General features: G+C 35.0%; 3 protein-coding genes across 3 annotated transcripts; 2 read left to right on the top strand and 1 right to left on the bottom strand.

Annotated features, from left to right (window-relative positions):
• Positions 1-50: 50 nt before the first annotated feature.
• On the top strand, positions 51-7034 carry LOC135680996 (solute carrier family 61 member 1). The gene is made up of 2 exons (XM_089113743.1): positions 51-209; positions 416-7034. The coding sequence occupies exon 2, from the start codon at positions 440-442 to the stop codon at positions 1754-1756; it is 1317 nt and encodes a 438-aa protein (XP_088969869.1). The 5' UTR covers positions 51-209; positions 416-439; the 3' UTR covers positions 1757-7034.
• On the bottom strand, positions 3194-11297 carry LOC135681041 (uncharacterized). Its single transcript, XM_065195307.2, has 11 exons — positions 8660-11297; positions 8105-8314; positions 7729-7957; positions 7302-7435; positions 6861-7034; positions 6431-6506; positions 6091-6321; positions 5451-5681; positions 4919-5009; positions 4216-4288; positions 3194-3851 (listed from the first exon to the last, which is right to left on the bottom strand). The coding sequence occupies exons 1-11, from the start codon at positions 10499-10501 to the stop codon at positions 3744-3746; spliced, it is 3399 nt and encodes a 1132-aa protein (XP_065051379.2). The 5' UTR covers positions 10502-11297; the 3' UTR covers positions 3194-3743.
• LOC135681049 (adhesion G protein-coupled receptor L2) lies at positions 6213-22390 on the top strand. Its single transcript, XM_065195324.2, has 20 exons — positions 6213-6349; positions 7550-7602; positions 12070-12212; positions 12796-12852; positions 13123-13270; positions 14170-14304; positions 14824-14911; positions 15374-15542; positions 15820-15878; positions 16498-16633; positions 17079-17179; positions 17971-18073; positions 18469-18625; positions 19093-19159; positions 19607-19673; positions 19918-20006; positions 20455-20590; positions 21052-21093; positions 21731-21802; positions 22252-22390. Exons 1-20 carry the CDS (start codon positions 6285-6287, stop codon positions 22318-22320), a joined length of 1956 nt encoding a protein of 651 aa, XP_065051396.2. The 5' UTR covers positions 6213-6284; the 3' UTR covers positions 22321-22390.
• Positions 22391-22614: the final 224 nt, after the last annotated feature.

The raw sequence follows: 22614 nt of genomic DNA on the forward strand, positions 1-22614 counted from the left end.
CAATTGTTTTTGGCCTCAACCGGAAATGCCTCGTTTTCATTTAATGACTCGTTGTCAAGTGTTATGGCGTACGATGAAGAAAATTGCACCAAAAATTATTGTCTAATGTGCATAGAAATTCGACGTAAATTTTCTCCAGAACACCTTCTTTGATGCACAGCAGGAGGTACAACTGGTTTTAGGTCAAGAAAATCACGTTTCTACTTTCGGTAAGATTCGATTTGTTTGCTATCATGATGTCCAGTGAGTCAGTATTAATTTGAAAAAAAATTAAAAACCAAGACCTCATTTAAAGTAAGGTACTTTTGCCTGCGATCTTTTATTTACTTTTTAAGATCATGCAGCGTTCCTGTGCATGTTTATCATAAATTACTGTGCTGATTTGTCTAATTAATATAAGATGTTTTCATTCTAGTTCACCTGTGATCTGCTCAACAATATGCTGGTGATTGCATACTTTGCCTTGACTGTCACTGCTTCATCTTCGTTTTTGTTGTATTTCTTCTTAAAGAGGTTCAGAGATGACCAACCAGTGATCAATAACCCTGCATTCCTTGAGTTCCAAAAGAAATATTTTAATGTCTACTATCTGGCATTGCTGGCAGAATGGTTTCAAGCTCCATATTTATACAGACTCTACAGCTTCTATGGCTTCATCGACACTCAGATTGCTGTTATTTATGTCTGTGGGTTTGCATCAAGTGTCATCTTTGGCACATATGCTGGATTCTTAGTAGATGCATGGGGCAGGAAAAAACTTTGCATTTTGTTCACTGTCCTTTACTCTATTTGCTGTATAACTAAATTGTCTCGAGACTACTCAGTCCTAATTATGGGTAGAATCATTGGTGGAATCTCAACATCACTTTTGTTTTCAGCATTTGATTCTTGGTATACTTATGAACACTTGCAAACGAACGAGTTCCCTCCTGAATGGATTCAGGTAACATTTTCAAAGGCAACATCTGTTAATAGCATCATTGCAATTGCTGCTGGTGTAATTGCCAACATGGCATCAGACTGGTTCTCGTTTGGTCCAGTGGCACCATTTGTATTGGCAATACCATTTCTTATTTTGGCTGGATTTTTGATAAAGTGCACTTGGAATGAAAATTATGGGAAGAAAGGAAAGATCCTGAAGCCCTGTTGTGAAAGTCTCCGTTTGATTTTATCTGACCGCAAGATCTTTATAACTGGTGCAGTTCAAGCCTTGTTTGAGAGCGTAATGTACATATTTGTTTTCTTGTGGACTCCTGTTTTGGATCCAGCAAATCCACCCCTAGGTATAGTGTTTTCTTGTTTCATGGCCTGCATCATGCTTGGAGGATCAACCTTTGAAATTCTCAGTTCGAGAGGGGTTAAAATAACAACCATTATACCCATTGTTATATATTTAACAATGTTTGCCAATATTGCTGCATCCTATGCCAGTGCAAATCATCCAAGGACAACCTTTTTAATCTTCCTCTTCATTGAGTTACTTTGTGGAATTTATTTCCCAGCTGTTGGAAAGCTGCGATATTTCACGTTACCTGAAGGACATCATAGTGGAATAATCAACTGGTTTCGAGTCCCTTTGAATGCTATTGCAGCTGTTGTGTTGCTGGCGTTACATGACACACATAGTCCACATGGGATTTCTTCATTATTTGCTTTGTGTGCCATTTTATTATGCCTGGCTGGTTTGCCTTCAGTTTTTCTACACAGACTTCTTAAGGACATTGTTTTAGAAAATGAGGAAGAAGCTATAGAGTAGCTGGTAGTACAAAAACAAACAGAATAAGGTTTTGATGAATATTGATTCTAAAACTGCCAAATTGCCAAATCAGGTTCCACAGAGTGGAAAAGTGGGTGTCTAAAATATGTGGGGAAGGATAAAACCGTATAAAGAGAGGCTTTTTCTGGTAGTTTATTATTTGATATTTGGCTGTTTGTAAAAAGTGGGGGCTAGAGCCCCCCAGCCCCCCCCCTGCTCTGCGGTGCCTGCAAATACCAGTTTGTTTCATCTAATACTCTATATTATTATCATGTTTATGTCCGAATCTTAAAACTGCCCATGCTCTATCAATTTTTATCAAAGCTTTCTTTTGAGACACTTCAATTACAAAATATCTAAATAGTTAAAAAAATGATGTGCATATGTTTCTGGTTGGGCTATTTCGATCCAAAACTTGGTGTATATATTTGCTAATCAAATTAAAATTTCCGTTTTATAATTTATTACATAGTGCTCAATGCTGTATGGGCAGAGTCATATTATGATTTTGTGCATAGAACAAGACAGACCTAGTTTCACACTTGAGATGCAATGGTTGAACAACCTTGATGACTGCATTGAATGTGAAACCAGGAATTGCAACTTAGAACCATCTTGTTCTTTACACCAAAGCACATTTCCTGCTTCACTTTTGTTTGTTACCATCTATTTTCACTTTAAAAGTGGAAGGTTTTAGGCTTTTATGTTAAAATATTTTGCTTGTTTATCCTTCTTTGTGATTTTTGCTTGATTATATTTATTCCTCAGAATTATATTTTTATTCTCTTCATCTTTATATAAATTATGTAGAATTATCTGATACACACACTTGACACTGGTTCACTTTAAAAACAGGTTGGACCTATGTCATTTTTGAAAAAATACCAGAGCCAAGCTGAAGTTGAATACCCCTACCCCATTTTAATGATGACTTTTTATTATTTCATTGCTTATTTTCATTTTTATTTCATTGTTACAATCTTTTTTCAATGTTGGAACCTTTTTTTATTGATTAAAAATATATAGAAAATTGTATAAGAACTTTATAGAAACTAAGAGGCTTGATTTGCCAAAAAAATAAGAACAGCATGAGAATATCCCCAGTTGCAGATGCATTGTTAGAAAAAAAACCAATCAACTCTGCTACTAAAGATGCATGACCTTTAAAATAGTTTAAATTCTGTAGATGTAGAAGATCATTGTTAAAGTAACAACAGCACCAAGCCTCAAATTCTTCAAAATTAAGAGCATTAAGCCTCAGAAAATATTATCTGCTTCTTATGAAAAGAGAGTACTATATTTCCAAGTGAATTACAACTCAGGTTTTGCCTATTGTTCCATTGACAGTCAAGGAAGACTTTAAATAGATAAAAGCAAACAGACTTTTGAAAATATAGCAAGACAAATAAGTCTTGATTTATAGAAATAACTCTGAGAGACTTTTTAAATGTATATATGATAAATGTTGTAGAGTATAACAGAGAAACAAATTAACACTGCTTTATGTATTATTACTATCAAAATAACTATCTTGAATTGAAATAACCCGTATAATTAAGTTCTTTTAAAATACTTGCATATATGATGAAAAAGAAATTGCTACAATTAGACTGCTCTAAAATACTTGTATATATGATAAAATATGTCTTGGCTTTAAATCATCTGAGGTGAAAAAAGGTATGTAAACCAAAAAGACATTGGTTTGGAGCAATAGTATAACAGCCCTGGTCAACTAGCCAAGTATTTTGAGCTCCATTGCCTCTGATTTCATATTTCAAAAATCTAGAAATCTTAAGTAGAATAAAGAACCAATTTTTTAAGTATCGATAGCTTCAATATAATCCCCAAATGAAAACATTCATGCATAACATCACGATAATACATGCATGCCCAAATAGACAGGATTTAACTATTTACATCTCACCAACAGTGAATGCTATCAAAATAAAGCATATACATAACATCTGATCATGTGCAAAATTTAAGTTTATACAAGTTCAGTTAAAGACTCAAGAGCTTGTGTGAACTCCATCATGTCAATGACATCTGTGAAGCCTAGCTGTGGCTCTAGCAAATTGTAATAAAACTCTGGACTCTAAAACAAAGGAAATGATTAACAATATTACAATGCAATACTTTCATTCTATAATGAAAAAAGAGTATTAACCATGAAAATAACTCAATAGAAAGCATTTAACCGTGCTTACAATATAACCAGCTTTTTAAGAATAACATCATGAAATATGCAACTAATTATGAATTGATGCAAAGAATCATGATATCTTTTCATTTATCCTACCAAAAGGGACCATACATTTCATCATCCCAGACATGTTTGTGGATATGATAGGGTTTTCAATTTTCAAAAACATTTAGTTAAGTTCCGTAAAATTGTTGCTTCATTCTACAGTGATTTAATTTTAATCAGACTAGAATATGTTGTTGAAAGTAAAACACACCTCTCGTCTTAAGTGGTGCAGCCTAAGCAAATGTGATCCAGAGAGTTTATTCAATTTTTCATCAGCAACACAACTGCAAAAAGGGAATAAAATGTCAATAAGAGGTTGAGAAAATTAAACTAAATACAGTGGACTCTGCTTAAGGTTCTTCACTTTAAGTCACACTACAGTTTACAGCCACATAAGCTTAAGACCTAAACATACAAAACTATCCAGTTTAGCTCTGTTTACAGTTACACTCCACTAACAGTCACAGATTTTCAAGCAAAATTTGGTGTGATTATAACTGAAGTCTAATGATTTTTGTTAGTCTAGGATTAAGGTTTTTAACAGCTGTGGGAAGCAAAATATGCATGTACTGTACCAACCAATGGCAAACGTAGAACAGGGAGGAGCTGAAAAATCAATTTGTCTCAAAATTTATTTCCATAGTCAAAGTATTGTAGGAAAATCCTCCCGATAGACAATGGAGAGTAAATTTTGTCCCACAAAGGTAAATTATGTGGTAGTGGTGAATGAACTTATGAATGTATTTCATTTTGCTATTTACAACTTTAAATTATAAATCAAAGAAATATTTTTTAATTTTTTAAATAAGTTTCATAGCTTTTAACATTAAGCAAAAGTAATAATTGCAGATTGTTTAATGAATCCACAATCTGTCCAGCATAAGAATCAAACTAAATGCTCATCTGCAACTTACTTTTTCAAGTTATGCTTTTGCAGCCATTCTTGAACTTCTGCATTCCCCCATCTTGAGACATCAATCAGCCTGCCATTATCATTATCATTTCCTGAATGCCAACAGAAGTGAGTAAATCAATTATTTTACACTAAATAAAATTAGTAACTGAATACTGGTTGTAAATCATTTTTTGGGTACCTTTTGATCTTTCTGCCTAATGAGATTGCCCCCCCCCCCCTTATGAAGATGATATGGAAGCTAATAAGAATTGGATTTTCAGTTCAGAATTTTTGAGAATACCTTTTAATGATGCTTTGAAATGACAATTAAGTTTAAGAACAAATGTGGCAAAAAGTGCCACCTTTTACATGCATCAAAACTGCATAAGACAAGTTCTGTGTTTATTTTCTTTTTTGAATTATTTTGTGATATAGCCAATGATACACTGGAGAATTTGTTAGCTTGAATACTCAATGATCAATGGAAAGTTCGACAGTTTCCCTAGACTGTTATTTGGATATTCATTTCTTTATCATTGTCCCAAAATTACCTCTAGTTTGGTGACTTGGAATGTAGAGGATGTTGACAGTTCTTTCTGCTTTTCCTCTCTCCCCAATTTGTCTCATTAGCAACTTCATGTGACCCTCAAATTTTGATTCTTCTGTGAAATCAAGCCAGACTTTACTACCTACCAACATCCCAAGCCAACCATCTGGCTTGTGATTTCTCTCCAAAATTATTGGTATCATTGGTCTGCACATGTGAAATGCATAATCCGCCTCTGGAGGTAAAACAAGAGGAACTTTGAAAAGTCTCTTGAAAAAATATTTTTGCGGACATTAACTTAGTCAAATTATTGAGAGGGAGGCAAAATTTCAAACTAATTGCAGTATATCAGTGAATGAAAACTGTATAGGTTGTGGGCACGACTATTTTTTAGAAACAAAGGCCACAGAGGCCAATGGATCAATCTGACTGTTAATTACACCAGATTTTATGCTACCATCAATGAAAAGATGACATCAGTGATTTTGCTTTTACCCTTGCATACATAAGTCAAACCATGTCTCCAACCTTTCATCTGCCTGAAATAATCATGCTCTACAGATGTTTTAACTAACACCTCAATGCTTCTGTTATTTGAACTTAAAACCCTGCAAATGCTAATATATTAGGAGACAAAAACTTACCTGCAAATACAGATGGTGTCTGCTTGTACTTGCGAGAAATCCCAATAAGGACAACAGCAGAATTTTCAACAGCTTCAATCAAATGCTCTGGGTATGATTGATTATCATCTTTCTCCATCCACACTTTGTATCCCTTGTCTTTGAGTCTCAAGCTTATTTTTTTCATAGTTGCCCTCTGTTCTGGATGATAGCTCATGAAAACATGTTTGACCTCTGGTACTGGGGGAGGATCTGAAGAACAAAGTTGTATATTGCACAGGTAAAATTGCAAATTTTTTTATTTGTTTTTTTGCTACATAAGAAAATATATTTTATTAGAAATTGATAGATTTTTGCTTACTTTGGTCTGTGTACTTGTCTTCAAATCCCCAGATTAATGCTTCTGCCAATTCTCTCAAGGAACAATTCTCGGAATCCTGTGTCATGATAAAAATGAATTTAGTATCAAGAAGACAATTTTGTACAAACATTAATAATAAGTTCAATTTTTATATACTATACTGTTGGAAAACAAAGGAAAATGTCAAATTCGGGTATCGCTTATTTTAGTTATAAAAAGGGCAATTATTGTCTAAATGAGGGATAAATATGTTTGTTTATTTAAATTCAAAATAATAATTCTTAATAATTCACATTTTTTACTTAAAACAATTTGCATGGTCAGAAAATGCTAATCAACAAGATGCCATGGGAACCATGTCTGCCCTTTTCCCTTCTGTATGAAAATTTTGAACAAATGTGTGAATAGTCTGGTGCTTGAAAAAACTTACCTGAAGATCCTGGACAATTTCAAATATTTCAGGTGATCTTCCAATAATTTTTTGCTTGCATTTTTCCACAAAGCAAAGACTCCAAAGCAAACGACATACTGCAATTCTTTCATTATTGTCTCTTGTTTTCTTCAATATCTTTGTTATGGCACTTATACCTCCTTGCGAACATATCTATAACATACAGATAAGCATTCATTTACAAACAAGATGAATCAATGCTCACACAATCCAAAAATATTAATATTTCAAATATCTTAAATCTCAACCCCTTTTAAATGCAATGGTATTTTTAGATGAGGGGACTCAATCCAGACTGGATAATATCTAAGAAAACAGAATTTGTACACATACATTTGCAACAAGGTAATAAGCAGTTGTGCCTTTCAAATATGCAGATACCTTCTGTCAGCTATTGGATACAGTTAAACAGGGACTTACAACAAATTTATTACTGTCATGAGAAGCAATTCTTGTCAAGCCATCGATTAATTCTGACAGAGAAAAGTCTGCATAGTAGTGGTCAATTTTTGACAAGCTTTCTTCCACATAGTGAACCAACAAGCCAACTGGTGCTGAAAAATATTAAAATAGCTTTTGTCAAATTTGGGTTCCTAGGCAGCATTTCATCAATCAAATGTGTTGAGCTCTGCGTATGCTTACAATTAAAAAATATTCACATCTTTAAGGCACATCAGACAACAGCAAATTGACAGTCATGCAGTGCTACCAGCATATCTGGGTATGTTTAACATCTACATTACATTACTGACACAGTATCAGAATACAATAGAATGCAAACAAAACTATTTTGCAATCTTGACTGTCTATTGTTTTGAATTTCTTACTAAAATGAAGTTCTGCTTACCTGTATCTGCTAAAATCAAATGATTATTCCTGTCATCAATTAGGAATGACAGAGTCAACAAACATCCTATATTAACTCGGTTTCCACCAATGTAATCAGTTTCTTTCCTCAAGTTGATGAGCATTTGCACAGCATTGCATTCATAGAAGCAAGCCATGTTTGTCACAGACTGAACAAAGTTATAAAGGATGTCATTTGCAGAATGTAGAAATTCTTCTCTTGCTGTGCTCTGCAAAAAGAGATTGCTTTCAAAACTTAGAAACATAATGGAGATTTTGTCACTAAAATTTATTTCCATTCTGAGAAAAAGTAAGAGGATGTTGAGTTACAGTAAGGCTTCAAAACACCCCCACTTTCCAAGAAAATGATTCCATACCTTTCCCCAAGGAATGCCATGGAGTTTCGGAAGTAAATCTTGGAAGATAAAGTGGATGAATCCTTTGTGCCCTATCTTTCTACTTGGTTCATGTACCTCTGTAAACTCTGCTGCAAGTGACAAAATTACTTGAAATATGACTGCAACGGCATATTCCAAACTGACCAAACTCAGGTCTAGCGTTTCTGGTGTTGGGTCTTCAAATGGAATCTGGAAGACATAAAAATTACCCAATCATCAACTGTTCATCAGAAAGTCAACTGTTCATCTTAAGAAATCAACTGGTCATCTTAAGAAATCAACTGTTCATCTTAAGAAATCAACTGATCATCTTAAGAAATCAACTGTTCATCTTAAGAAATCAACTGTTCATCTTAAGAAATCAACTGATCATCTTAAGAAATCAACTGATCATCTTAAGAAATCAACTGTTCTTATCCATGGTGAAATTATTCAGCATATGCATTTGATTACATTCATAATTTGTTATTTATTAACTGCATTAGAACTTGATTTGAAAAGGGAAAAATTATTTCTCCATTGCTTTATACCTACCTTTTCATCTGATGCCTGAACAAAAACTTGTGGGTAACTTTTCATAATTTTTTTAGCACATTTCAGAAATATTTCTGGCCAATCAAGTTTCAGGAAATAGTCCAAAAGATAAGAAAGAGCAGCACTGTTTGTATTCTTTGCTGCTAAATACAACTTCACCAAATCTCTGAGCACATCATAATTTTGTGGCCAAAAGGAAGCACCCAAGGGCATGTTGTGAAGATATTTAGAGATCATCTCAAGGTCATGTTTGATCTTATCCATGTCTTCTTTGTCAATATTTCCAATGTCATCAACATGATCAATTTCATGGCTCCCAGTCACCAAGTTTAATAATGATGATCTGTGTTTACTGTCCTCGAGTGATGAAGTGTCTAAATCACTTTTTCTACTTGAATTAACATCTATTGTTAAAAATGAAGTATATAAGGACAGTTCACTTCTTCCATCATGAATTTCTTGGTCCCTGTGAACACCTGTTCCATTTATTCTTTCCTGTGGAATTTCATCTGGAGGGGGAGGTGGCCAATCACTTTCAATGTTACTTTCTTGGTCACACTTTTCAAGCTCTTCTAAACTCAAGAACTCACTCTTAACTTCTTTGACCTCTTCACAAAAAACCTCCTCATCAACTGGCCTTTTTTCTTGAGCCTTAACAACTTCAGGTTCATTGGTTGAATTATATGCTCTGTTCTGTCCTGGTTGTGGAAGTACCTGATACTGTACATCATCATCATAACTCTGTTCATCATAAACTTTATCCTTTTCTGTGTCAGGACTCAAACTTTGGTGGTTTGTTATTTCTTCAGCTGGCTGTATAAAATATTTAGTAGACTGATTGTAAACCAAAGATTGTCTCTTGTATTCTTCTGTATTATCTTGAGGTCTTCTCATTTGTTCATCAAACTGTTGATGCTCAAAAGGTGTTCTTTGGTCTTCATCTAAAACCAAGACAGGCCCATCAACACTGTTGTAAAAGTCATCATCAGTGTAATCAATTTGATATGTTGAGTCATGATTCTTAATTGCTGGCTGATCATGTGTTTTATCACCAGAATATTTGTTATTTCTCATTGGCTCTGTGTATTTGTTCACTGTATTATCAACATGTGCTGTTTCTTTAGGCAGCCTGTAGTTGCTAGTTTCATCAACATCATTTGATGGTTCCTCATATGGCTTAGGAAACTGGTCTTCATTTGAGTCAAATTTTTCATCATCAGGATAAATCTTACTGAAGGTACTCTGTTCTCTTGGACCCTGATTGCGAGAATTTGCTCTTGTTTCTGGATAAAACTGTGGTTTTCCATTATTTTTATATTTTGAACTAGGATCTGGTTCTTTGCTTATATTTTCTTTTGTAGACCCAAGTGCCTCTTCATCCCTGTTTGGCTTGTACCCTAAATTTGGTGGCCTGTATTCAACAAAATCTGTATCTCTGTCTTTAAAACCATAGTTGCCTTCTGTCCATTCGCTTTCGGGGTCGTTCTTTGGTCTTTTAGGGTCTGTTGAGTTAGCTTTCACATAATTTTCAAATACCTTTTGATTTGGTAGTTGATCCTTTGCTGCATTTTCTGAAATGTATTGCCTGTCCTGGTCTTCGCCGTATGGATCCTTTCTTCTTTCCAAAGGCTTTCTGTCTGATGTGTTTTTCTGGTCGATTTGCGTTGGCTCTTGTCTACTTCCATCTGGCCTTTCCTGTATTGGTTCATTGTAGTAGTCAATATCACCCCGATCAATGTATCTTCGACCGCTTCTGTCATTTTCAAATGGCTCGTATTTATGCGCAAACCTGTTTGTTACCGCAAAATAACGTCCTGTACCGTAGTACCTGAAACCTTCCATTTACACACCCTTGACGTTTGCAGGTCGTCGCAACGGCCTAACTTAGCTTCCAGTATGGGACAAGCAATGATTTAAAATATGCTAAATATCGCACATAATTATATCAGGGGAATATGCTCTTACAGAAGTTCTTTTGTTTTATTGAATCGTCAAAAGCAAATAAAACTTTTGTTCCGTTTTATCTCACCCTTCAATTGTAAACAACGTAATCCATCACCATTTTGAATTTTTGATCAGAAAAACAATGCTCAAGATGAGGTGCTGTTGGCTTGGCTTCCACAGTCCAGAATGAGGCTGTTTGGCACTTGAAGTGAATATTTTTGGCCATCTATCTCTTTGACACAAAACTGAGATTTTTTCAAATTTTATTACAACAGAATATTTTCTTAAAATAGTTTTTCTTATCGAAACTTGCTTCTTCCTTATCTATTCTTTCTTATCAAAAGTAAGAATTTGCTTTTTCCTATAAAGTCCTTTCGACGTCGCGCTTTAAACTGGGGATCATTAGGTGGCGTTGCGTTGGCACGTCCCATCTACCGAAAGCCACAGCAGTGGTTGTTCCCTTCGTTGCAAAAAAAATCAAACATGATTTTGCATAGATCATTAGTGACGTTGGATGCTCTATCGTTTTTTATATATGACTCCCAATAACTTTCAAAATAACCATGAAGATTTAGCGACATTGGTCCAAGTGAATCTTTTACTACCATTTTACATGGGGATACTGTTAGATTGTAAGGTGACTACTTTTGGTTGCCAAAGAAGCCAGAAGCAAACATGGTCTTGTCACGATTCTTACTAATGTCAATACTTAATTCATAACTAGCATGTATATGCATAATTTATGTCGATCTTCTTTGCGGAAAAATTAAACGGGTGCTCAGTTTAAGTTCTGAATTATATATTGATATTTAAAATTCGCTGGCTGAACTTTAATTAAACTTTGTGATAATCAACTCGGAGTTGCCTGCAGAACTTGAGCCATGATTTTCGTTTTGCTTTGTTTTGCTTTCCTCGATGGATCGGTGGCTACGAACAGTTCAATAAATGTTACAGGTTTGAAACTTCTTACAAAGTCTTCATTAAAAAGGATTCATCTGTAGTACGCAAGATATTTTTCTTCGTATTGTATACATCAGAGAAATCTTTGAAGTAACGACGTTTCTAATGCCTAACTTGCAACCTCCCGAAATGTATTTAGAACAGGGACTGGAGCTACAGGAGGGTCCTTATTTGATATTTTATTCGAAGCACCAAGCAATGTTGCACAAGGAAACAGCAAACGTGCTGTTAGGATAGCATAAAAGTAGAGAATGGTTGATATAGTTTGTTCAAAGGGATTTGTCATGCAAGAAATATAGCTACATAGACGAGTTGATGTTTAGAAAGACCTAAACTTGTATTTCACACTAGGAAAAGTCTGATTTACTTTGATCTAAATGATAATTTGTTTTGATGCATTTTGAAATGTAGTTCTACATTAATGTGAATTAAGTTCTACATTGATAAAAATTTCCACATGGAAGTCTCTCTACCGCTATTACACTTTCATTTGTATTGAATCTTAGCTCCTCCTACGGTTCCAACCACTGCTCCACCAACCCTGAGTCCGCTGCAGCTGCAAAAGTTATGGTGTCGCCAGAATTACTCAAATTGGAGAGCGCCGGTCGTTTCTGGTTGCAACGACCCGTTCACAACACCCTGCGCCAATGTATGTAGCTCAAAATGAAATAGCTTGATATGTTGTGCTAAAGAAGTAGATTTGACTGGTATCCTTTTATGGGCCTTTACTTTAACACACTGTTTTGTGTATCTTTAATACCCCCAAAAAGCGAGTGATTTTGAGCCGTACAAATAAGCCGTACAAATTAGCGACTCCTAAAAATGCAAGCTTGTTACGTTCGTTAAAAACTTATACCTTTCCTCATGATACATTATTGTATAAAGAAAACCAATTTTTTACTAACTCTTTTTAATAAATGTATAATCGCTGTTGTTAAATGAAATATCTCTCAAGATATCTAGTCCTTTGTTTAAGTCGATATAGTTTTTTGGAAACTGAAATCTTGGGAGAACCACTTTGTCAAAGTATACACAATCATAGTAAATGCATTTCTATCTGTATCAAATCCTTAGTATCTAAACGAAACCGACACTTTTCTCTAATGTTTTTCTGTTAATTATGCACTTTTATAATTTCAAATCATGATCTGTGTCGCGCTGACGAAAAGAAAAATTTCAGTTATGCTCAATTGTTCAGAAAATTATCGGAAATCTTTCCTTCTTCTTTCTAGAATTTTCTGAATGCAACAAATGGGTATTATGCATGCAAGGCAATCCTCTCCGAAAGGGTAACCAGTTTTTCGCCACATTTCAACTATTTAATTTTCACGTCTAATTAGTTTCAAGCTTCAAGAACTTTACAACTAGTTTTATCAATCTTCAGAAAGTAAGCTGAACCAGAATTGAATAGTAGGAAAACTTACAAGGCAAACAACAGAATTTTACACTGGTTCTGTAATTTGTCTTTCGATTAATGATAGACGCCCATGCTTCTTCATCTGAGCTGGCTTCCATTCTAAATGTTTTTTGATTCATTTAAAACTTTATCTTTATTTCAGCCCACGGCTGCAGATATTCCAGGCATGCTCCTTCCTGGGTTAATGTTTGACTTGGGCACGCAGCTGGCTGGGTACTACCATTACAAAAGGACCATCACGGCCGAGGAAGATCTTTATCGACTGAAAAGATTCGATGGCACTAAAATGCGTATGTCATAAGCTTTAAACCCATGCTAGACATCTGAGTTGTTAAGTGCTTTGTTGTGCAATGGAATTGTATGACAGCAGAGAAAACAAGGCAGTCTCGTAAAAGCACTGAGCAGCAAGACACTCCTCATTCTACACACCTCGATACCATACTAAAGTTTTTATTAGGTGGCTGAGCACTGTCGATCACATTGATGATGCTGACTTGCATTTTATTACAATCCTAATTCTTTTTATTACTACGTTTGATTTAATCATAACAATGATGCAACTTAAATTTCAAAACGTTTAGTTCCTGTGAAACCCTCAGTGAGCAATCTCAATTTTAGTAAGGGGTCCTGCTTGCTGCTAATGCTTTTAGGTAACTCAATCTTTTGAAAACGTTGCTCTTGCGAAACTATTTTCATGAGTATTTCTCTAATCGCAACAGTGGTTTAAGTCTAACATACCATTCTTGGATGAGCGCAAAACACCTGAGACATTTGATATAAACTCAAAATTACTGTGGTTTTTTCCACAATATTAAAAAACTTGCAAAATGAAATTACTTAGGACTTTACTTGCGATGTTACTACATTACTACATTAGAAAGACGATGCCAAGGGGAGCCAAGGACTATGACTACCCAAGGCCTTTGTATAAAAGACTCACATCTAGATTACAAGTGTTTTGATTGCAAAACATTTACATAGATATTTGCATTTACATATTTGCTGTGTATCCCGAAATCACACTTTCATAAAATCATCTTTATACGTTAATGTGAACTACTGCAGCCTTGTTATCATTTTAAAAGTTTTTAGCAACCATTTATTTCAATTTTTTACCTCATGTCAACACTACAAACTCTATTTTGATGGGCATTATCCTTCCATTTCTTAACTATTTTTTTATATTTAGTATTTGAGGCTGGCGTAGGCTACAAATATTCTGATCGGGTATGGCCGAATTACAACCAACAGGACCGGTTTCCAAAGAGAAAATGGAATGGTCGCAATGATACTATCTTGCTCCCGTATGCTACGATACCATCAGGTAGGTCTCTTCACCTCAGTTAAAATGTAGATAATAATTCAAAACATTTCCACACCTTGTTGCACTATCCCGGGTCTAGAAAATATTTACTTTTATTGAGCTTGTAAGCCAGAACTTTAAAGGATTTCCACTTTCGATGATTATTAAATATTTTCTTGATTTTTTGTCTTTTTTAAGATTGTAAATTGGTGGAATCATTATATTTTCAAAGATCATTTTTAAAATGAGAAGCAACCAAGATTCTCTATTTACCAATTTAGTTCTAATGAATGGGCCCCGGTGTTTTCATAGCAATGATGGTAGGTTCCACGCTTCTCACCAATTTAAGCAAACAGATGCTATTGGATTGAAAGAGGATTGATTCATCTGACATTCAACCAACTCACTTCTGTTACATCGTCCTTCCTTTGTGTGCTTTTCTGACATCCTTTGAAATGATATTTCCATTACCCAAAATGCACTTTTGTCGTAATCATGATAATATAAACACAGTTGTTACGTTGTATCGAATTCTCACAGGTGTATTTCAGTACTCCTTTATGATGTACGATAACACTCAAGATGAAAAAATAACTAAAGATGATGTGAGACTGAAGAAAACATGGAGGTAAGACGCTTTCCACCTGCTCTGCAATAGTTTATATCTGAAACTGATGCAGATATGGCGAGCAACATTGGCAAGAGGATTTTTTGTTTTAATAGCATAGTTATGAAAAGTGGAACCCAAGATAAAAAATGCTTTGAATATCATTTTCAGTGCTTTTTACAACAATAAAGTATATTTAAAAATGAATCCTTAAGGAAGGGTTTCTTACAGAAATTGAAAAAGTTCAAATAATCATAAAAGTTTGACGTAGGCCTTTTATCTGTCATCCTTTTGTTGGATTTAGTAAACAAGTAATTATGCTGTGAATCTTGCCTTGCTGTTGCGTATTTTGACACTGACTTCCCCCCTTCTGACCTCAGACTTTTCCCCTTCTTGCCTTCGACATTTCCCCTTCTAACCTCTGACATTTTCCTATCTGACCTCTGACACTGCCCATTCTGACCTCTGACATTTCCTCTTCAGATCGGGCCATTTGGTAGCCACAGGTGCCTTCGTTGATTACGCTGTTGAAGACGACCTCATTTATTCTCCAAAGTACATCATTAACTCGGCGGTTGTATCATTGGGTGTCATACCAATCCCAAAAGCTCCTGTCGCCTCTGATATCATTATCACTCTTTGGCATAGAAAGGTAAGCATTTCATACATTTTGTCATACTTAAGTATGTTAAAAGGTTTTAAAAAGATTTTGGTCATTGAGCTAAATGCTTCAAGTAAGTTCTAAACATAAAGATTGTCTCAGGAAGAGGATAACCAATACCCCGATATTCTTCATTCGGGTGTCAAAGTTTTCCAATTTTCGTTGTCTGAACATTTGCAGAAGTAGCTAGTTTGCTCAAGCGCAGTTTCCTTTATATGTCGAGATTTCATAATCAAAATACTGATGATTGTGTGCATTGTTTTTGCAGAAAGGGATGTTCCAACCCTGGTGCGTCTACTGGCAGTACCTAAGCACTAATGCTGAAAGGTATCCCAAATTACGTCATACAACACCTGAAGTAATAATTGTATGAAGAGTAATAAGATCGATTTCTGTTTGAAGGTCTTAAACAATTGAAGTTATATTTCGTATTCCTTATTGTTGTGTGTCATAGCTCATAAGGAAGCTCGCATTTAGTTAAGAAATGAAAAGGTATGTAAATTTAGCTAGATATGTAATTCTTATTTCACAAGCCTCCCGAGATACAGTAGCAAATAGGTGTAGCTAACCATATCACATAACCATATGATTTTTAGGTAACCATACCACACGGACACATCCTTCAAGGTCGCTTGTTACCTTCTTTTTCCACATTTCTCTATAAAACATCAGAGAAAGGTTGAGACGACAAAATGCGTACGATACGTATTGGCAGACGCGTTAATACATGTTTAAATGTCTGGACCGAGTGACGTCACTGAACACTGAAAATCAGTAAATAATTTCTGATGAGTTAAATGATGCGAATAATTCTAAACGAAAAGCGCGGAATCATGTCAAAAGTTTTTAGGGTGTGTTCCCGCTTTTCTGTTCTATTTTGAAGTAGATAAATTCTGATTTTGAAAATAAATATTTTATCTTTTCAACTCAAGAATGTTTATTTTAGTACAAAATATCAAAATGGTTACTGGACAAACTACGGCATGAGGGTGGTCAAAACGAACGATACCACAACAATTTGTGCCGCAAGTCAGGTCACACTGTCATCATTTGCCGTTGTTATGGAACCTTACTACGACCCGGTGAGAAAATTAATTGTTACATATGAAGGTTTTGTCGTTTCATGGCTTTCAAATCAATATCTAACCTTTAGATTACCATATGAATTGCAAAAATTGCCTTCGTGTCAAATCCTAAGAGCTATATTCATATAGGCGCTTCAAGACAAGACGTTCTGTTGCATTGATGTGACAAGTAGCCCTTCTCTTTCGTTCTAGTAGCCCCTGACAGTAAAGATTCTGTGATTTCCATTCAAATGTTGGTGTATGGAGGCCTTGGGGTCGGAAGGTCCCCTCAATTCCTGAGTCACTCTCCCCGTTCGAAAAATCTTCTAAAGCTTCTAATGTTTGCTAGAGCTTTATACCATTTTATTAGTTGAACAGGACATCATCACTGCACTGGCCATACTTATATGATGGCATTAGCAATTGTTTTTTATATCTCTTTCCATACTGTTATTCTCTGTAGCCTCCGGAGCCAACCGACCCATTTACGCTGGCTACCATCATATTGACGATTGTGTCAATCCTCATACTTCTTGCATACGTCATTGCAATGTACATGCTTGGGTAAGTCATTAGAAACATTTATTTTGTAATTTGTCGGCCTACAAGAGTGTTGTTTTTATCAAATTGGTAACAGGTTTTTTTTAAAAGCTGCTTAGAATATGCTAGATTGCATGCTGTGTAATATAATAGAAAATGACTATGAATTTAAAGTAAACTGTACTTGATAACGGGCTATGCTCGCAACATTGTCAATTAATAATCTATTATTTATTCCATTATATTGTCCATTTATATTTATATATTTTCCATCATGTTCTTGCAGATCCTTATTCTGACGTTTTATACTCTGAGGAGTGTCAGGCGAAAAATCTTTTAGTAGCATGTTGTGAAATGTTTGTTTTCTTCACAGCCATTTTCAAGTGCTGTACCGCCAAAAAGTTGTTCATATCATTTATTCCTAATACAATTTACTTAAATTCATGGTAATTTTTTGCTTAGAATAGTGTTTACATCCTGCTACTTTGTTTCCGAATTATTTTGTTTGGTCGTGTGTCAGCACTTCTTATTCTTAGACCTTTGTTTCTTTGCTAATTTGTAAGATTAAGTAGATTTTGCAAACTATTGCACACATTCTACTGCTAGTACAGAGACCAGGCCATATTTAATACCAGGGAGGCCATGATAGCAAGAAGTACGGTAATAGTAATTGGTTGCAAAATGTATTTTTCTCTATAGCTTTTTTCTCTCTGTGTTTACGTGGGCCATATCAACTTTCGAATATGTTTATTCATTGTAAACTCTCTATAATTACAAAATAAGTCTAAGTTGAAATGATGTTTCTTGCATCTTAGGTGCACTCGCACAAAATACAGCCGTATGTATATCTACATGGCAGTTGGCTGTTTGATGTCTCAGCTTGTTTTCTTATTCGGTCTGTCAAAGAAGGAAGATTGGGTAAGAGCGTTTAGAATCCAAACAACACATCTTTAGATATCTAAACGAGGGATTCTTGCAAAAGAAGATCAAGAGAAGGAATTCTTATTCACCTTTTCACTTTTACCCACCATGTTCTTCATTGATCCTGTACCTTTTTTCCTCCTTAGAAGATATCTAATTATACTGTCTCTTTTGTCTTATCTGAGATTGAACATTTTATAAAGTTTAGCGCATTATCGTCTGTTTGCTACACTTTGGGTCAGTCTAAGGGCGGCTATAAACATTAGAAGCCTATGTGGCGCTTTTTATAACTTTTTGTTTACCAATAATAGCAAATTACTCAATCGAAAATTTACTGCTAACTCTTCTCAAGAATAAAAAAATATTTGATATTTATTAACTATTTTGTGCAGGGCATGTGCACAACACTGTCTGTCATAATGCAGCTGTTTCATACAACGGTAATGAGCTGGTCAATGCTGGAATCTGTGCACCAACTGTCACGCATTCGCTACTTCTTCAATGAAGACAAAAGTAACATCGAGGCTTTCTACAGTGTGATTGGCTGGGGTAATGTATATTTATTGCATCATCAAACGATCTTAGGAATCGAACTTAAGACATGCTTTGCTAAATATTTATGTCACAATTAAAATAAGTTTGCGTTTCATTGAAGTATTGAAGTTATAATACTTGGCTTTTAAGTTAGATGGATTAAAAATATTATGCATCAATGCGTAACAAAGGTACGAAACTTAAGTGAAATGAGAAGGTAAATCTATTTTAAAGAGTCATAGTGCTAATTTGTTTATTAGATGGTAGGAATTGTTGAAGTTCAAACTTCTCAATTTATGCAGGTCGACACAACGTTCACTTTTATTGTTGCTCTTATCGATAATTTTGTTCTATTGTTTCCAAGAACAGTTTTACAGTCCTCCACGTCAATGACTTACAGCAATTTACCATTTCTTATCAATTAAGGCTCTAAATATCATAATTTTTAGTTACTAAAATTCATTTCCTATCATCATATTCAGGTTTTCCTTTGGCTGTTATTATCTCTCTTATTGGCTATCCGTTTGAAAATTTTACGAAAGTCAGATAGTAAGTATTGTAGCACCATTTCGTTCTGCTCAGCTTGTTTTTATTTCTTAGTCGTGTTTGGATTCAGTTAACAAAGGATTATTTTGCTGATTTTTGTATACATGCAGCATGTTACTTTTAAGCTTTGTTAATTCATTTGGTATTTGAATTGAAGTTACACCATCAATGCTCTTACTATAGTCACGCCTGAATAACAAAGGGAAGGTGAATTAGCTCCAACTATAGTTCTGGATGAAGGGCTTAACTGCCTAGTCAGCTTTGAATTTTGCCACCCGTCTCTTTGCTCTTCACCTTCCCTTCACCTATTGCATTTATTTATCATCTATTACCTTTTTCTCCTATTTTAGCAGTATTTAGAATCAGGCAAGTTGACAAAATATTCGATATTAAAGGTGTCATATTTCTGGACCACTGTATTGATTGCTATGTTGATCCTTCACCTTTTAGTTGCTGGGTTTACGTTCGAGGATTCGATATGTGGTTCTTCGCCGGGCCACTTGCTGCTCTGTTTATCGTAAGTAATTCGTTATCTCCGCAAATTTAAAAAATCATGCATCTCGAGATGCTAGATGACGTTACATCTGTTTACCACAGTCCGTTTGAGAGACACATAATGCCTACATTGAGCATCTATACGTTGCTTGTCGCGATATACTTTTGCTTAATGGTTGTGTTTGCCCCGCGTACAATTCGCGGTTATTACGAATGAAATGAATAAAACATGCATTTTGTGCTTAATCAGCGTGATTCTTCTACAGATAAGCTTGGTGCTTCGCCTGATTACATTTTACGAGATTTGGAAACACCCCGAACGTAAAGTGAGAGACATCAACTACCAGCGCGCATGGTATGCTCATTCTTTAATCCCTCCTTAGTTATCTGCAGTTTCTTATCGTACAAATTTAGCAGCTACAGTGCATAAGGTAAGAAGCTTTTAGAATTCCAGCGTTGATGGTTTTGCGATGCTTTCGTTGTAAGTAACATCTAGTGAGCATAACTAGCGTTATCGGTAGAGAACCTTTGTAATCGAAGCCATTATTCAGAGCTCAAAAATACTTCTTAATGGCTGAAATGAAAAGATTTAGAGCGCCTTCAGAATTCTGAACATTTTACCATTCAAGGTTATCAACGAATTTTATTGTCCAGTATTTAAGTCCCATTTTTCTGCTTTATAAATACGAATATTCTGCAAAACATTTTAAAGCGTGTATATCTTTTTCCGTCTTCACTCTATTTCTAAAAACCTGCAAATTTAATTCATTATAGAATTTGCCATTTTCGTTTATCGATTTCAGGCGCAGTTTGGTGGCTTCGGCTTTCTTTTTGCCTTTAATTGCAATTCTTTGGTACGTGGCCACAGTGGGTGTGACAAAGAGTGATCTTGATGCCGGACCATACTTGATGATGATACCTGCCTTTAATGCCGCAGTGGTAGGCATTCAACGCTTATTTCTCTGCAGTTAACCTCAGTCTATCCCCAGCCCGATCCCTAGCTCTACGTCTTTCTTAAGTTTGAATATTTACCAAGTTTGGTCTAGATTTAAGAAAAGGATAACTTTCCCGTAAAACATGCATTGTAATACTTGAAATGTCAGGAAGAACAGCCATTAGCAACCAGCAGGAAGGAATGCGTTTTGTTAAAGCAAAGCCTATGTAAAAAGCAAACATTTTGAAACATGTTACTAAAGCTTTTCAGAGTACGAAAACCATACACATGCCTGCCTTTAATATACACTATTTTGTTATTGTAATGCTAAGCTTTATCTTGGGCGTGGAACTGCCACGTTTTCTGTACTCTAATGTTTTTATACTGACACATATTACACCATCATCTACAATCAGTCGGTTGAAAAATTAGGAATTTATTCTCATTTCTTTTATTTTGTTTCCAGGGCATCACTGTCTTCATCTTCTATTTTTACAAAAACGACGAGGTGTGTAAAGCCTACATCAACTTCAAAAAGTTGCTCTCTAAACTTAGGAATATTTATGATTGTGCTATTGCTCTTCAAGCATTTTATAGTAACTTTCTAACACCGAAAATAGTGATGTAACTCATTGTGATTTAGTTCTTTTGTGGAACTAAAGCTTACGTCTCAATGGTAAAGGTAAGTAATTTCCACGAAAACGTCAGTTTCTTTGTCTAAACCAATCTGGTTTTGTGCCTGAAGGTACATCTCAAAATTATTTTGTCTTGTTTTATTCTTGGATTAAGGATGTAATTTCGCTGACTGGCAGGATGCCTGAAGTTTCCCGTTGTGGTATTGCCCCTTGTCATCGGCATTATTCATGGCAAAATTTCTCAAAACTTGTAAAATAAATTTCTTATGCCAGAAGTAAAGCAGTATTCTGCATGCCTGAAGAAGATCGAAATACAATGAAAGTTAAGAATTAGGAAAAACTTAAAAAAGAAAGCCAATTTTCAGTGGAAACTGAAGCCTGCCTCCTTGCCTGTTGGTGGCCCCGATGTTCCTGGATAAATGTCTTGTCTAAGACCGTTATCGCTTCATTTCATCTATCACTCACTTTTCAATGCAGTATTATTAATGTCGAATTGATGTGTTTTTCAAGGTTCATGATGCATTAGTTGAACAACGAAAGATCAAAGAAAGGAAACGTCTTCTGAGATACGAACATCTTAAGGTGGGTTAGAAATTACTTTCTTAAGATCCTTCTCTATGATTAAACCTTGATTTCATTTTTGTTTCATTTCGACATTACCTTTTACAAATAATAAAATGAATAATAAAATCAAAACAATAACTAAATTGTCTACTTTCTGATAATCATTTTTTTTTAAATAAAAAGTCATGAGAGTATTAAATTACAAAAAAAATTAAACAGGGAAATAAATGTTCTGCCTCTTAACTTAAAGTACTCAACTTACACTTAAAGCTGGGTAACTTTGAAACTAAATTGTACTTTCTCAAATCGAATCAAGTATCGCATAATAGTTAGTAGCTTCACCTCTAATATTCCCATCAGCACTTGCGCTAGAATAATGAAGTGTTTTCCTAAGATGCAACACAGATTAAAAATTCCATCAATTACATTTTTACTTCATCATGTTAATTTTTATCGGTTTTGTATAGGGCATGAAAATGAAGGTAAAATACAGACCACCACGCCCAACCTTAGCAGACTTCGCGTGGCTGAGATAGGCGAAAAGACATTCACTTTACTGATATAAAGCTAATCATAAGCAATTTATATTATGTAACTTAAAGCAAAGATAAATGTTTTCTGCGTAGACCGATAGTCCTTGATCTGTATTTCAGACAAACATACAAAGTCGCTCAGATATAAGTGTAAATACAATGATATCTTAATTTCATTTCTTTACAAGATTTCATGTTGCATGTTTCAAGGTTTGATTCCTTTACGTACAGTGATCGTAGAAGTTGCCTAATTTTCAAACTTGCCAAGAAGCAGCTTATCATGTTTGGTCATGTAAA

This window comes from Rhopilema esculentum, chromosome 18, assembly GCF_057945365.1.
Source record: "Rhopilema esculentum isolate cy_ngs chromosome 18, ASM5794536v1, whole genome shotgun sequence".
In the NCBI taxonomy this organism is placed as follows: domain Eukaryota; kingdom Metazoa; phylum Cnidaria; class Scyphozoa; order Rhizostomeae; family Rhizostomatidae; genus Rhopilema; species Rhopilema esculentum.